Source organism: Lytechinus pictus, chromosome 16 (assembly GCF_037042905.1).
Source record: "Lytechinus pictus isolate F3 Inbred chromosome 16, Lp3.0, whole genome shotgun sequence".
Lineage (NCBI taxonomy): Eukaryota > Metazoa > Echinodermata > Echinoidea > Temnopleuroida > Toxopneustidae > Lytechinus > Lytechinus pictus.
This window is the reverse complement of record NC_087260.1, coordinates 15,172,768-15,188,131: the sequence shown is the minus strand read 5'-3', so window position 1 is coordinate 15,188,131 and position 15,364 is coordinate 15,172,768. Positions and strand designations below refer to the sequence as shown.

The 15,364-nt window shown below is 36.9% G+C and overlaps 1 protein-coding gene across 1 annotated transcript in view; it reads right to left on the bottom strand.

The window, feature by feature from the left end:
* LOC135156921 (DNA-directed RNA polymerase II subunit RPB1-like) overlaps nt 1-15,364 on the bottom strand; it is a 36,581-nt gene that overhangs the window by 6,775 nt on the left and 14,442 nt on the right. Inside the window, exons 11-23 of the mRNA XM_064110806.1 lie at nt 14,581-14,790; nt 13,857-13,994; nt 13,075-13,275; nt 11,804-11,932; nt 10,948-11,170; nt 10,362-10,572; nt 9,388-9,532; nt 6,731-6,836; nt 5,548-5,753; nt 4,840-5,064; nt 3,981-4,328; nt 3,117-3,221; nt 2,141-2,323 (exon numbers count right to left, since the gene is read on the bottom strand). Of these exons, the coding sequence (XP_063966876.1) occupies nt 2,141-2,323; nt 3,117-3,221; nt 3,981-4,328; nt 4,840-5,064; nt 5,548-5,753; nt 6,731-6,836; nt 9,388-9,532; nt 10,362-10,572; nt 10,948-11,170; nt 11,804-11,932; nt 13,075-13,275; nt 13,857-13,994; nt 14,581-14,790 (2,430 nt within the window). The remainder of the gene's footprint in view (nt 1-2,140; nt 2,324-3,116; nt 3,222-3,980; nt 4,329-4,839; nt 5,065-5,547; nt 5,754-6,730; nt 6,837-9,387; nt 9,533-10,361; nt 10,573-10,947; nt 11,171-11,803; nt 11,933-13,074; nt 13,276-13,856; nt 13,995-14,580; nt 14,791-15,364) is intronic.

Here is a 15,364-nt window from a genome sequence, read left to right as displayed (position 1 = left end):
ATTTCAACATGCTTTCAATAAGTCATAAGTAGTGTAATATTTTACTATGATACCTATATTTTATGAAAATCATGAGTTTTAACCAAAAGTGAAGTCAGATATAGTTTTTTTTGGGGGGAACAATGGAATTTTCAATTTTCAATAATTTTGCTAATTAAATAGTCAAGTACAAACACTGCCTGAAACAATTATTGGCGAAGCACGAGAAGATTGAAAATATTGCAGGTCAATGGAATAATGTATCATTGATGGTTCCAAATAATATCTACAACATTTTAATGATCCATAATAGGGGCAGCCCTGATTTTTCCTAACCTATTTTTGGCAATGTCCCGTACGACACATGAAAATGCAAAAGTTTTTCCTACAATTTTATTTTTAATGATGCAATTTCACAATATCAGTTTCTCTTTTTGTGACCCATGGGTAATCGATTTATCCCATAAGGATCTAATTACTGCCCTTCATTTTTCAATAATTGTCCTATTAAAAGTTGTCCTGTACGACACACAATATATAATGCATTTAATTGCAGGATTTGGATTCAGAAACTATAAATAGTAGGCCTATTTTAATTCAAGTAATTGATTTGACATAAAGTGAACTGAAAAAGTACTTATTTTATCTCCGTAGAACATGAAATAGGTGATTCTAACCATTTTAATTGATTTCATGTAGGCGTATTCTTTTGTGAATCCCTTCAGCTAAACTGGTGATTTTCACTGGTCAGAGCAGGTTAATTTCTTTGTCATTGAGCATGAAAAGAAAACCTTTATAATTGATTCACCCTAGCCTGGAAGATGACTTCCTCTTGCATGCTAATGTGGAATTATTATAAGATGTAAAAAAAAATAAAAATACATATCAATCATCTATTTGGACTTCCCTTGATGATCACTAATTTTTTTATATTCAGTATTGAAACTCCTTACTTTTTTCAAGTTGTAAAAAAAAAAAATCTGGAAAATAAGACAAACCATATGGTTTCATGAAATGCAGAAAGGTTTGAAAAAGTAGAACCGCATTTCTTTAGAAAAAAAATATTTTGTGGAATTACAAGTGACAGTTGTGACATATCATGTATATATACATTTTATATGAAAAATTATAACATTTTAGCCCCATAATTTACACAAATTAACAGTTTCATTCATTCATTGTTTAAATAGTGTATTGGAAATCATCAATTGATTCACTAAAATATAACTTCACACAAGACCTCAAGTTTTTCAGCTCGTAAACATGCTGTGAATGAACCCTTGTACATTTCCCATCATGAAAAAAATGATAACATATTGCTCCCGATTGTATATATTGAGGTTACTTAATTATATTGTCCTGAATGACTACTTATTAAAAGACTTTTCATTAAAAAGGAAGAATTTGGGGGCAATGCTCCCCTTCTGATTGATAAAAATTTCATTGTTTTATTCAGGCTGCCCAGTAGGCCTACAACACGCAAGTGCCTGTTCAACACACAAGTGTCCCGTACGACACACAAGTGTCCCGTACGACACAGAAGTGTCCTGTACGACACACAAGTGTCCCGTACGACACATTATTTTGTTTATGATATATTGACAGAAATATTCAGCCAATATCGGTGTCTAACATAATGAATGTCTTTAGTTTGATAGGATTATCATTATCATCAGCCAAATAAAGTGATTGAAGAAGTCAAAGAGACATAAAGTAAGAAAGTTTGTCTTCAATTTAGAGATGTCCCGTACGACACATTTTGAGTGTCCCGTACGCCACAATGTTTGCTTTATTTATTCATGAATATTTATTTTGCTTTCTTTCATAGATGTGTTTGTTCTTGGGTAATTGAATATCAATTTGAGTTCAGTTTCTATGAAAATTATCAGTCCAACTCACAGACTTTAGAGTACAAACTTGAGGTTTCTAAAAAGCCACTTTTTCTGCGTCCGTACGACACATTACTATTTTAAATCTGTATTATACAAGATGTGAATTCAAGTCATGTTAAGTCTTGGTTTTTCTAACACTCTGGTAGTACTAGATGATCACCTTTAGTTACTGGAATATTTTTTGTTTTTCTTGTAAAAAAACTGTCAAATGTTCTCTAAATGTCCCGTACGACACGTATGGAATCACCCATAGATATTTGCAATATTACCTGAAATATTTCACAGATATCATTGGAGAATGTCCTGACAGGGTCGACTTCCGGGTCACTGAGTACCTTCATCATAGCCGTACCATCAGTTTCTAAGATCCATTCTGCTATGTGTTTGAACTCGCCTTCCTCCGTTATGATGATACGCTTCTTATTAGCAACCTGAGGCAGATGCATGTATACCTGGAACACAGAAACACATCATTGGTGTCATTATTCAGGCCTTGATTTCGATTCTTTTTTTGGGGGGGGGGGGACAAGGCCACTTACCTTCAGGGCACATTAATATTACACAGAACAAATGGGAACCTATAAGCGCACAAAAATTATCCAAGATGGATTAATAAGGCATCCAAGGCTGTGAACTTGGATTGATACAAGCCCTGGTATTTTTATTTACTGTGTACATAAGCTATAAAAAAAAGATCATGGTTAGAAGACCTGAAATTTGCAGTGTGGATTACTTGAAAATGTGAATGGGAACATCAATTAGGACGAAGGTGCCTTGGAAGACAACTGCTGGCTTAATTTTAGCAAACAGGCATTGGGGGAAGTAAGTGCTGGAACAGCCACGACGTAATTAAGGTTTGCAGTGTCCAGTGGAGGCGATGTGTTGCAAGTTGAAGAAAACGCAAATGAATACAGGGTCCCGTAGCACAAAGGTTAGAAATCAATCATATGATTTATTTTCAAGATCAATTGTACATCGTAGTCAATGCAATCAATCATATAAATAATTTCTATGATTACTAAGATTAATTGTACATTGTAGTCAATGCAATCAATCATATAAATAATTTCTATGATGATTACTAAGATTAATTGTACATTGTAGTCAATGCAATCAATCATATAAATAATTTCTACGATGATTACTAAGATTAATTGTACATTGTAGTCAATGCAATCAATCATATAAATAATTTCTATGATGATTACTAAGCGGATTGAATTGATCAGAACATGGAATATTTACCTTTGCGATCTGTTCAATGCCCTGCAGTGTCATGTCAGTCAGCATGTTAGATTCAATGCACCTCAAGAACACATCATCCTCCATCTTGTCAACCTGTTCCTCTTCCTGAATAAAAACAAAGAAAAACAACAATATACAAATAGCGAATAGGCATGAGTGCGATGGAATTAAATCGTATTGTGACGTCACCTCCTAAAGCCGTGCAATGGTACATTTTGGATGGTACGTCTTTTGTGCAACGGTACGAATGTTTGACATTCAGCCTCCCATTTGCTCGCGTACAACAAGCTAAGTAGGCGTTGTACAACTAATAATGTGATCAACCCTCTAGGCTTGAGATAACTTGTGCTATGTTCTATGGAGCATATGTTCTACTGAAATCGTATCATTTTCAAAGTGTGTCTAAGTAAGGTAGAATGGAGCTTGGATGGTATGTTCTTACCTATTTTATTCAATGAAGCACATAATGCTTCTCACTTCACCTAAATGTAGCAAGCAATCAGTTTTGCTTATTACTGAATCTGAAAATCCTCGGGTTTTGAATTGTCAATCTCACTTTTAGATTCAGTTGGGATCTTCAACCAATTAAAATTGCCTATATTTGAATAATTGAATGGTTGCTATTAGAAAGTGATATCGGTCACCTGTTCTCACAGACATTATACATTGACTCCATTGTGCTGCCATCTTAGAGGCTGAAGCCATTGCTTTTGCATGTGTTGATGATCTTAACACAAATTCCTATATCCTCTGAGGGAGGGCAGTATGAGATTATAATGTCATATGCATAAGGTCTATTGTCACTTCACTGATAATACAATGATTTTTGCTCAGAGTTAACGTGCTTCATCACAGAATACTTACATCTTGGAACTTGTTTTCATCGCTATTCATGATACGTATCCTGAGCACTAGCTTCTCGGCATTGTCGTCGTTGAAGATGCAGTTGAGATCGTCGCCAAAACCCGCGTTGATCTTCTCAGCAATCTGTTCCATGCTAAGCTTGCGATCAGTCATCCTCTTCCGATCCAGCTCCACCCTCAACAGCCAGGGCGAGATGCGTGTTGTGTCAAAGTCAGGCATCATGTAGTAGAGATTCACCCAATCTTGGTCCTCGGCAATGACTGTGCTCTGAGGCTCTGGGTCGTAGTAGATGGCTGTATTGGCTGTCACCTTGCGAAGAGTCGTGTGCTCCAGACGACACAGGATGTCCTGTAGTAAGCAAGATGTAGACAAAAATCTCACCGTTAACATGGAGGTTATGAAATAAACATACGTTTTTAAGATTTTTTATTTCATTTATAGGAAGATTCATTTTGATTGAATGCCTGATCAAATGTAACATCTGGGTGATTTGTGATTCTTTTTTACATGAAACCACTTCTCAAGCCAGGAACGGTATGAACAATTTCAGAATATAATGTTATTTATAGCTTTCTGATATCCAATCACTAACTTTGTAAGATAAATGCTCAAAAGGGCAATTACTAAAAAAACCCAAAAAAAACACTGAAATATATAATTATTACCAAGAGAGGGCGCGAGATCACAGATTAATTCAATTTTCACAAAGAAAAACGGTTGTAAAAAATTCAATGGCCATTACAAGCTTTGCAAGTCTGGAATATAAAAAGATACTCGAGTATAAATCACATTTTTGGCACTTAACCAAAGCTTTATAAAAGGCTATAAATCATAATCCAAACAGAGGATTGATACAGACCTTGGCTCTCTCTGCATCCCTGGCAGCCTTGCCAAGCAAGAAGCAGGTCAGGGATGGAGTCTTCGGCTTCTTGGAGATGTTGATGATTTCTTTCAGACGCGGCACACCAAGGGTTACGTTCTTGGCAGACACACCAGCAAAATGGAAGGTGTTGAGGGTCATCTGAGTGGCAGGTTCTCCCAGGGATTGGGCAGCAAGGGCTCCTACCATCTCACCTGGCATGGCCTGTATGTATCACCACAGCAGGAAAATAATTTATATCAATGGGCTATTTTTCCTTCGCTATTGAGGCTATGAATGATTGATTGATACAATATTTATTTCATTTCAAATGATTGAATTTGGGCTTATTTAAATAGTCTTCATTATTAAAACCTGAAACTGTGTGTAAAAGGTTGGATGGATAGACAAAGCATAGTTTTTTTTTTTTTTCAATCGAAAAAAATGACAGGATCTGTTTTTTTAGTGAAAAAATATATTATTAAAGCTCTGATTTTCATAAGTTTTTGGGGGGCATGCTCACTTTTAAGTATATAAGTAACATATTGAAAGAAGATTTTGTAGAATATATCATTTATTTTACATGGGACTTTGTATTGTAAAATGTCATCAATGAAATGAATACTATATATCATATGAAAGAAATTCATGTTCTATCTTCAGTCCAATATCAGGTGCACAGACATAGGACCACCTTCTTTGACTCACCAAGGATTGGTTGAACCTGGTCTCTATTTCTCCCAGGAGCCATTCAAAGGACTCTGGAGAGAGCTTGTACTCCTGGGCCACTCTCGTAGAGCAGAGCGTCGAGCGGATGAGAGAATTGATGAGGAAGGTGGCATTCTCCTGGGCCTGCCTACTGATGCGATCTTCACCCTTCACGACCATCAGCTTCCTCTTCAGATCACGTATACCTGGAAAGAAATGTAGGTCCAGTCAATAACAAGGCAAAAGCGATTTAGTGTCTCGCCCACTTATGAAAAACCCCAGAAATATTGTGATTTGCGAGGGCACGCAACAGAATTGTATCGAAACTTCATTGTGAAATGAAGAGCCTTGCACGTAAACTTTAATGTTGACCTGAAAATGACCTTTGACCTTACCATGTGACCTCCGACTGCAGCATAATATGCAGGTCCCCCAAGTCCATCTACCATCCATGTTTGGTTGAAAAGCGACCTACGGTTGTGGAGTTATGTGTCATTAGGTTTGTGACGGACGGACGACATTTGGATCCCTAAGTCTCGCCTTCACCTCTGGTGGGCGAGACAAAAATGGTAAATTGCACCTGCTTCGTCCTACTTCTCGTTTGGTCACATCCCACATCGTCTAATTCTAGTTTCTCTACAACAAGATGCGTACTAACCACTTGGTCTAATTGCCATTTCGCACAATGTCTATACCCATTTTGTCTAATATCCACTTGGTCTAATATCACTTAGTCCACATAGGTTGATCTACGGTTAATGAACCAACCTTCCTCTGACAAATTAAATATGATGATTAACTGGATAATAGTCCAACTGGGCATTAGAATAAGTGAATATTAAACAAAGTCTAGACCAAATTTGATTTGCCCATGTTGATTGGACCATCCATGGCCGAGATCTTCCCCCGAGGAATCTATACTCGCAAAATAGCCCTGGTGGGTGTTTGATAAAGCTGCTCGTAAGTGAAGAGTAACTTTTAAGAATGACTGGTGAACCTTTCTTACATGCTAAATAATCACCAATGAACATTTGATGGTGAATATCACTTACCACAAGAAAGGATCAACAGTCGTTCTTGAAGTCACTCTTAACTTACCAGCAGGTTTATGAAACGGACCCCAGGTACGTTAGGGTACATATAACTTTGTATTACAGGAGGCAGGAAGTGGAATGTTAGTTACCCTCTATGACATGAATTGGATGAAGCTCAGATGGCAATCTTGTGTTGATATGGAAGATCTGTTGTGCATTCCAGATCATACGATCCAAGTTGCATGGAAGAGCCACCTATAAACAAACAAAATGTAAAACATATCAGAATTGAATGGATATGAACAACAACAATAATAAAAAATAACATGCAACATTCATTGGGCTTTATACAAATATTTTGAAGTGGTGCATATTATTTCCCTGTCCTTAGCATGACCGCCAATCAGGCGCTTTAGCATTACATACCAAATTGACCATACACAATAAAATTAAGAGAAATTGTTGAAATTTAACAACGAAATCCAAAAGATGACATCATTTTCTAATATTATGATCAAACTCCACGGTCGAGATCTAAAAATACCTTTGGACTTGACACAAATGTTTCTTAGTGGAGCATGTTACCCTGTCTTTAGCATTTCATACCAATTGGCCATATGAAATAAAATACCATGTACAAAACCATGGCCTATCCAGATGTTGTCTACATAATTGCCTTAGCTTGAGCTAAGGCCGGGGTAATAATAATAAGAACGCGCCTCGGAATAGAATATTTCGAGATAGATGGTGCTTTATAAATGCCTATTATTAGGTGATCTGTCAATCGACAGATCAACTATTAATTTAGTACTAATTTTCTTTTTTATTTCTTTATTTATTTATTATTAGGTGATCTGTCAATCGACAGATCAACTATTAATTTTGTACAAATTTTCTTTTTTCTTTATTATTTATTTCTTAATTTTTATTTTTCCACCCTTTTCTTGTTAGCGTAAAATCTCAAAATCTACATCATCAATTATCTTCAAAATATTATCAGTTATGAGGATGTATCATGTCATCTGTATGAAACAAGTTCAAGGTCTAAAGGTCATCATGACGTCATCTAGACGCCATTTTGTAAAATCACATAATCATTGATATCTTCATTATCAATTATCAAAAATTAACCGTATTTACATCACATTAACTTCAGGTCAAGGGTCAACTGTCCATGTCATCAAAGGTCATGTAAAGGTCACGACGTGCGCGTATGCGCGCGTCAAAATTTTAAAATGCTCAAAATCACTTTTTGACCAAAGTTGAGTATGAATCAGACCATTTTAAGCATTTCACGGTTACGCGCGCGTTCTCGCGCGTAACGGCACTATGCAACATAGGATCGCCATTTTTTTTTATATCAATGCACCGATAATATAATTCTGAACAATTTGATACCTTGATCAACCTTCTACGACAAGTAATAACGGAATTAGCCTCCATCAAAGTTTACAGCACGCGCGCGCACTAACCATAGGCAATATATGTGCAAAAACATGCCTATACAAAATTCATTATAGCTCTTCAGGAAGTCCGTTGACCCCCAATTTTTTTTTCATATTCGAATAGAGTATGAATGGGAGATATGATTTCATGTCACATTTGACCCGAAATTTTATCATGACGTCATCAAAATGGCGTCGGAACGCAAATTTACCATTTTGCAACTTATGACGTCATCATAATTATGCATATTTGACTCTAACTCCGTAAATATTGGCCAATTTTCGCTCAGTTTTCAATATGTTGTAGCTGAGGACATACTCTTTTTAATTTGATGGCTATATTTACATTTAAAGGAATGGATCATCCTGAAAAACGGCAAGATATAGAGGCATGACATTTTCGCTCATTTTGTGTGCAATCTCTATGGGAAATGATATTTTCTTAAAACTGGATTTTACATTCCTCTATTTCGCGAGCCATATCTCCATTTCTATTTGTTGGTTTCCTTTAAGCTTGGAGTATGTTGTAATTGAGATTATAAGCTATCGCAAGTGTGGTCTCCATTTTCCGATCAGATGCCGGGATCATGCCCGTATTTCACTTGCACAATTGGATTTGAGATCCTCTTGTTTTGCTTATGTGTAAAGTCTATGGGAAGTGTGTAGCTCAATGGGTAAGGCATTAGACTTGCGTCCTTGGGGTCCAGGGTTCGAGCCCAGGGGGCAGGGGTCAACATGAGATTTTTTTTCCCTTTTTAACATTTCACAAATGGTCCTTTGTGACCATTACAATGTATATAAAATAAAACATTGGACGATAAAAGAGATTAAATTCTCTTTTGATGTACAATATGTACATGTTCCTGTACAATATGTGTATGACCTATACACTTTTTCACACAACTTTTTCATTTCCCTCTCTTTCAAGAGTACTCAACATGTTCTTTTCGTAAGAGAAGTTCAGTTTTCATCATGATGATCATATTGATCTCAATAAACATGCTGATTGTCTCCCTGATCATGAAATCAGAGACAGATCACCTAATTCGTCCTCATGACGAATTAAAATTCTAGTTATTATCATTATTGCGCATATTTCATCGCATACTCTTAAGAAAAGTCTAATTATATGCACGCTTTTGGAAAAGGGTGCCCAATTGAAGCATCATAATATAAAAAATTTGCATAGTCAATGGGTTTGTACCTTTGTAGAACTTAAACCTCTTTTGAAAATACAGGTCAATGAGACTGTATATCTATTGGCCCAATAAAAGTCAAGTGCATGCATTTTATTCACAAGTGCAAGCCGAAATTGGTGGTTTGGTCAAAATTCACCGAATGGGTAAATCAATGAAACTGACCTTGCTTTCTCCCTTGGGGAAGATCTTTCTAAGGATTTCTCTGTCCTCCTTCAGCTGATCGTACTCTTTCTCGAGCTCTAGATGGACATGGGCATTGGCTACCACATCCTTTACAATCTTCTCATTGAAACATCGTCTTAGCATCCTAGAGTTTGGGAAGAAAGGGATGGAATGAAATGCTATATCATGATTGAAATTACATTTGAGATGATATTGAGTAGGCCTATGTCTTTTTTATCTGTCTTTCTGTCTATAACGGTTTGTCACTATGCCTGAATAACTAAGACTTAAAATATTTTCTGTGTAATTGGTTATGCCAGCTTGGCGTAATACCAGAAAGCTGTCCTGCTGAGTTCCTAAGGGAGTTACCATAAATAATCTTCTTCTGACATGATACAGGCAACAGCTTGGTGTATCTTTGTGTGTATGCACAGTTGTGCTGCTGTTCCAGATACTTTAAAAGATTGCTGTCTCATTTGCATGTCACTCAGTTGTGCATATCACTGTTTTGTGAAATTAAGCGAAACTTTAAATGTCATAACTTTCTTATTTTACATCCGATTTTGATGAAATTTTCAATGTTATGCTTCTTGGATTTTTCTCTTTTTATTCAAAGCAACTTTTTGTTGGGGTGGACTTGTCCTTTAAATCTAGATTTTTAAGTTGGGTATGATTATGATTTATGGCAACCATTGCCAAAATAATCACGATCCAAACATCTAATCTATTCATCTCAGTATTCATGAAAATTAAATTAAAACTGTGGCTATGACAGAATACAAACAAAATAAATTGGTTCTTGATTAATGATCAAAAAAAAAAAATCAATGACTGATTTAATCTCATGACTGTCAACGCTTAGATATGTACATGTACAGTGTGTGTCTTAAATGCATTACAAATAATCAGATTTAATTTTCATTATGAGTTATGCAGAAAAGAAGAAACATCTGGGAGTACTAAGTAGTATATACCTTTCATTGTTGTAGTCGAATTTGAACCTCTTTTCAAATGCCTTGTGAGAGGGTTTGAGTGAAGCCAGGTTCTGGAACTCTACGGAAGTACCATCGAGACCATCTTCACCATACCTCAGCTGGACAAGATGATCGTTGCTGTTTCTACACGTACCATCGTAGCGTACCATTACACTCTCCATAGCTTTGATCAGACGACGCTGGATGTAACCTATCAAGTTTAATGAAACAGTTTCATGATGGTTACCATTTCAATGGGAAACACTATGAAATTCAACTAGAAATATAAAGGAGCATTAGATGAAGTTCCCAGTTTTCGGCGAATTAGATGATGGAAAAATGTCACTGATTTCAGAAGAACACAGAATCCAGATTTCCACAAAATAGTTTTCGAGGCCCCCAAACTGAATTTCAAACTAGAAGAATTCTCGACTGTACACAGTCAAATTTTCTTGATACCTCAGATGTTTCTCTTGTTAGTTGAGAACTATATACTTTCAGGTATGTAAGGAGCTGTGACCTTTTAACTTCATCTATCCCCCTCCCCCTATAGCCCCTTTAATCTTGAAATATCATCAAGACCTACCAGTTTCGGCAGTCTTGACAGCAGTATCAATGAGACCCTCACGTCCTCCCATGGCGTGGAAGAACATCTCAGACGGCGTGAGACCGGCAAGGTAAGAGTTCTCCACAAATCCTCTACTCTCTGGACCGTAGTCATCTTTGATGAAATGAGGCAACGTGCGATGGCGGAAACCAAAGGGGATTCGCTTACCTTCAACGTTCTGCTGACCCACACAGGCGATAACCTACAAGGGGATGGGGATGGATGCCAACAAAAGAAATCTTGGATTCAAATTTGATCAAACAATTATAATGAAACTACCTGTGTCAATCCGTTTCCAGTTCTCCTCTTCCCATTCTTTCTTTCTTCATCATCTTCTTCTTCCCCTATCTTTATATTTTCATTACGATTGTGTAGTCTTCTCAATCTAGGATGACTATGCATGATTTTACTCTGATGAGAACATATTTCAGCCTGTCTGTTTTCAATACTATTATCCAATATTGCAGTACCACGCACTTTATTCAAACCTAATTCTTGATGTCAACAATAACCCAAAGTTCCAAGATGTAGCTCATGCCGTTTACTTGTGACCCAGTAATTTCCTGTAGCTTGAAGTTTAAGAATAGTATATGGCAAATGGGATAATACAAGTAGCTAATTTTAGGATGATTCCTCCTCAAAATGGAAAAAAAAATGAGAACGCGGCATGAAAGCGGATGTGACTAGACTAGTGCTAGCTCTGGTATGAGTAGACAAGAAGTTATTGGGTCACTAGAAGTAGAAATAGAATTAGAACTAGAAGCAGAATTTCTAGTTTAATGCTCAAAGCTTTTGGTTTTTGTCAATAGTACGAATTGTGAATGATTGAATCTACCTGTGAGATATTGATCTTGGAACCTTTAGAACCAGCCACCACCATAGTCTTGAAGTTGTTGAACTCTGACAAACTCTTCTGAGCACTGCCACCAGTCTTGTCACGAGCTTCATTCAGCAGCCTGTTCACCTGTAGCAAAGAAAATCAACAAGTTAACTCCCACCCACCAAACGATTTTCAAAGAATAAGATGAACATTACAAAGGCCTTGTTGATCCTGAGCTTTAACCCTATCTAGGCCGGGGGGGGGGGGGGGGCCTCCGAGGCCCCCCCTCAACGAGTCACGCGATATTTTTGACTGCGCTGCTCGCTGACTTTTTACTTTCAAGTCTTGCGCAACTTTTGAGACCAATTTTGCGTCACCCGGGTACGCGGTTCCGAAATTACGCAACGTTATGTAAGTGCATGTCAGACCAAAAATTGCTCAAAAACGTGATTTCTTGTACAAAGTCAATGTAAATTGTGTTTTCAACCAAAAATCATAAAGTATCATTATTTTTAGTTTTGCTGATCTAAATGTATGTATTTTATGATCTTAGAAGAGTCCCCAATGCATTGCATTGAAGAAACAATGAAAAACAAAGGGTCCAAAAAACGAAGAAATACATAAGAAATTGCAAAAAACAATATAATACATAAGAAATTGATCTGATATCACAATTTTTTTCATGTAAACTTGCTAAGAACACCACAAAGAGTTTCTATGCCAAAAATTAGAACATTTGGAGCTTTATTTATGGAGTTACAGGAAAAAGTATGATTTCGCATACTAATTACGCATAAATTAGCATAATTACTTAATAACAATTCGCATGAAATAAATTACTATACAATTTTGTAGATTATATCCCAGACAACCTGCGTGCCAATTTTCGGCGCGATCGTGCGGTCGACGGCCGAGATCTCAAGGGGGGGCCTGGGAGGCCCCCCCCCCCCATGAACTCCCAAAATACCCCGGCCTAGATAGGGTTAATACTGTTCATATGCAGACAACTTTAATATATCTGTGACAGAAGAATCATTTAATTTGAATGCTAAGGATTCTAATTACAACATATGTAGAAGCATTGGTCAAAAGTTGAGGAAGTAGTTTCCATTACAAGATTTTTCTTGATATAATGCCACAATCAGGAAAATGAAGTACTTGACATATTTTGTGTCTTGGGAGTCTTCACCTCAAGACCAACATCAGTATTGACTCTTAAGCATATTTTTTAATCAGATTTTACTCTTTATTAAACACCCCCCTGATGACTATTTTTTCTTACACACCTGATTTTCAAAGGTCTGTCTGAGTGTGTTTCCTGGTGTGGGGGTAAGTTCATCATTATGAGCCTTCTCAATGACCTCAATCACATCCTGCTTTGCTTTGCGGATGGTGTTCTGGATGTCCTCGTAGGTGGTGGCATCGGCAATACAATCACCAATACCGATAGAGTGACCTTCTAGGAGCAGCCAGTTGTTCACGAGAACCTGACAATGGGGAAAGAATTGGAATGGAGATGTTTTTGTTATCATGTGATGTCATAATCTCACAGCGCCCTCCCTCAGAGGATATAGGAATAAGTGAAAATGGAGTTGTCAGAGATGCACCAGTTGCAGATCACCAGCTCATGCAAGGCATTGGTTTCGTCCTCTAGGACAGTGACGCGATGACATCAATGCAGAAGGTCTGTACTATTTTAATATTACCAATGCTTATTGGTGATCACAGGTAACTATGCCCAAGTCAAATCTTTAGGACCACAGAAATCTGTTCGTCAGGGGAGAAATTAGGATTTGCTTCGACTAAGGTGAATAGACTTCACGGTCGACTTGTGCAAGTTTACTTGTACTTTCTAAAAACCCTTTTAAGGAAACCACTATTCTGCGGTATTTTAGCCGAGTTTTGTATGAACAGGAGTCAGTCAGAATGCTGTAATATACACAGCCAAAACTTGACATCTCCCAAAAGGGGGCTGGATGTAATAATCAATGGAATTTACCTATCAAAACTTAATTTTAACAGAACTACAATTGAAAAAAAAATGGAAGAAAATAGTAATGCCTCTCACCTGAACAACACTGTAGAACTCCTTTGCAATCTCATGACCCCTCTCCATGAAAATGATATGACCCAGTGATCCTCCCGAGGCACCAACAGTTTTCTTGCACACAATGCCACTGATCAGCTCTCCATTGACAATGTACACCTGGGGGAGTGACATAAAAAAATTTGCTTGTTGTTTAAGAATGATTGCAACTTACACGAGTGATGTAGGCTGACAGTAATGCTGAGCCGAAAGATTGATTTTATCTTTTGTGTCAAAGGGCACTGGTTAGAGAATAGAACGATTTCAGGTTTTCAAAGATGAAGTTCAAAGTAAATTAGGATGATCTATGAATGGAACCGTCTCAAAGTGATAGTGAAACTTAACGTAAATTAGTACAAGGCCCGAGTCATTACGTTTAAACGCTATTAATAAACAGGCATTTAGGGTTAACAGGTGGTAGGTGGTAAAATAGCAAAAACAGAATAAAAATCCCCTTAAAATTGCTGAAAATTTCACATTTTGCATCTTTACATCCATCATGAATTGGGCATTATTTTCCGTATTTCCTTGAAATTATGTTGATTTAGTTGGAAACTATCAAGAAAATGAAGATTCTGAAAGATCATGTTACACTTAAGTCAACAACATGAAAGTCCATAAGTGAGACCACAATAAGTGATCCCCACGAAAAAAACCTAGTCTGAAATAGCCTAGTGAACATAACATTTAACTAGAAGAAGCTGACCTTTGTGTCTCCTGGAGACAGCCACTGGTATGGACCTCCATTCTCTCCGTCGGGATGAGCGCTGTGGAATCTTATACAATTGACATTGTCTGGGATGACCAGTGTTAGAAGCTGCTTGCCTGTCCATAGTGGTTTGGGCTTCAGGATGGCTGGCTTGGGGATTTTACCATCCCAGTTAGGCAGGAAGAGCAAAAGGTTCATCACATTGGGCTGGTCAGAAAAAAAGAAAAAAAGTTGTTAATCAAATGAATGTAAATAATTATTTTGAAAACAAGCCACCGAATATCTACATATTATCTAATTAGATTTGAAAAGGTATTTCTCAAAAAAAAAGATAAAAAACAAAAAATAAAAAAGGCAGCCCAAAGGCTAAACTGGGTGGAGTTTCCAGCGCATGATAACATACAAAAAATAGTCAAAGGATATATCATAAACAAAACCCAAACATATAACAAGTGCAATAAATATAAGAAAAAAGAAAGAAAGGGAAAGATTTAATAAGAAAAAAGAAGAAGAAAAGACAGATAACAGCAATAATGAAAAGAGGGGAAAGTCAAGAGAGATTGTTGCAAATAAAATGAGAAAATGAAACACCAGCTAAATTGAAAAGGGATATTACAAGTGAAAGATAGAAGCAAAAGCCATTTCTATTAGACAACTGCATTTGAACATCAACAATTAATTCTAAGAGTTGTTCTGGTCAAAGTAGCCATGGCATACTGGCCTTTGATGTTTAACTACCAGTCTGTGTAATTTTCATAGAAAACTAAGCACGCTATCATCT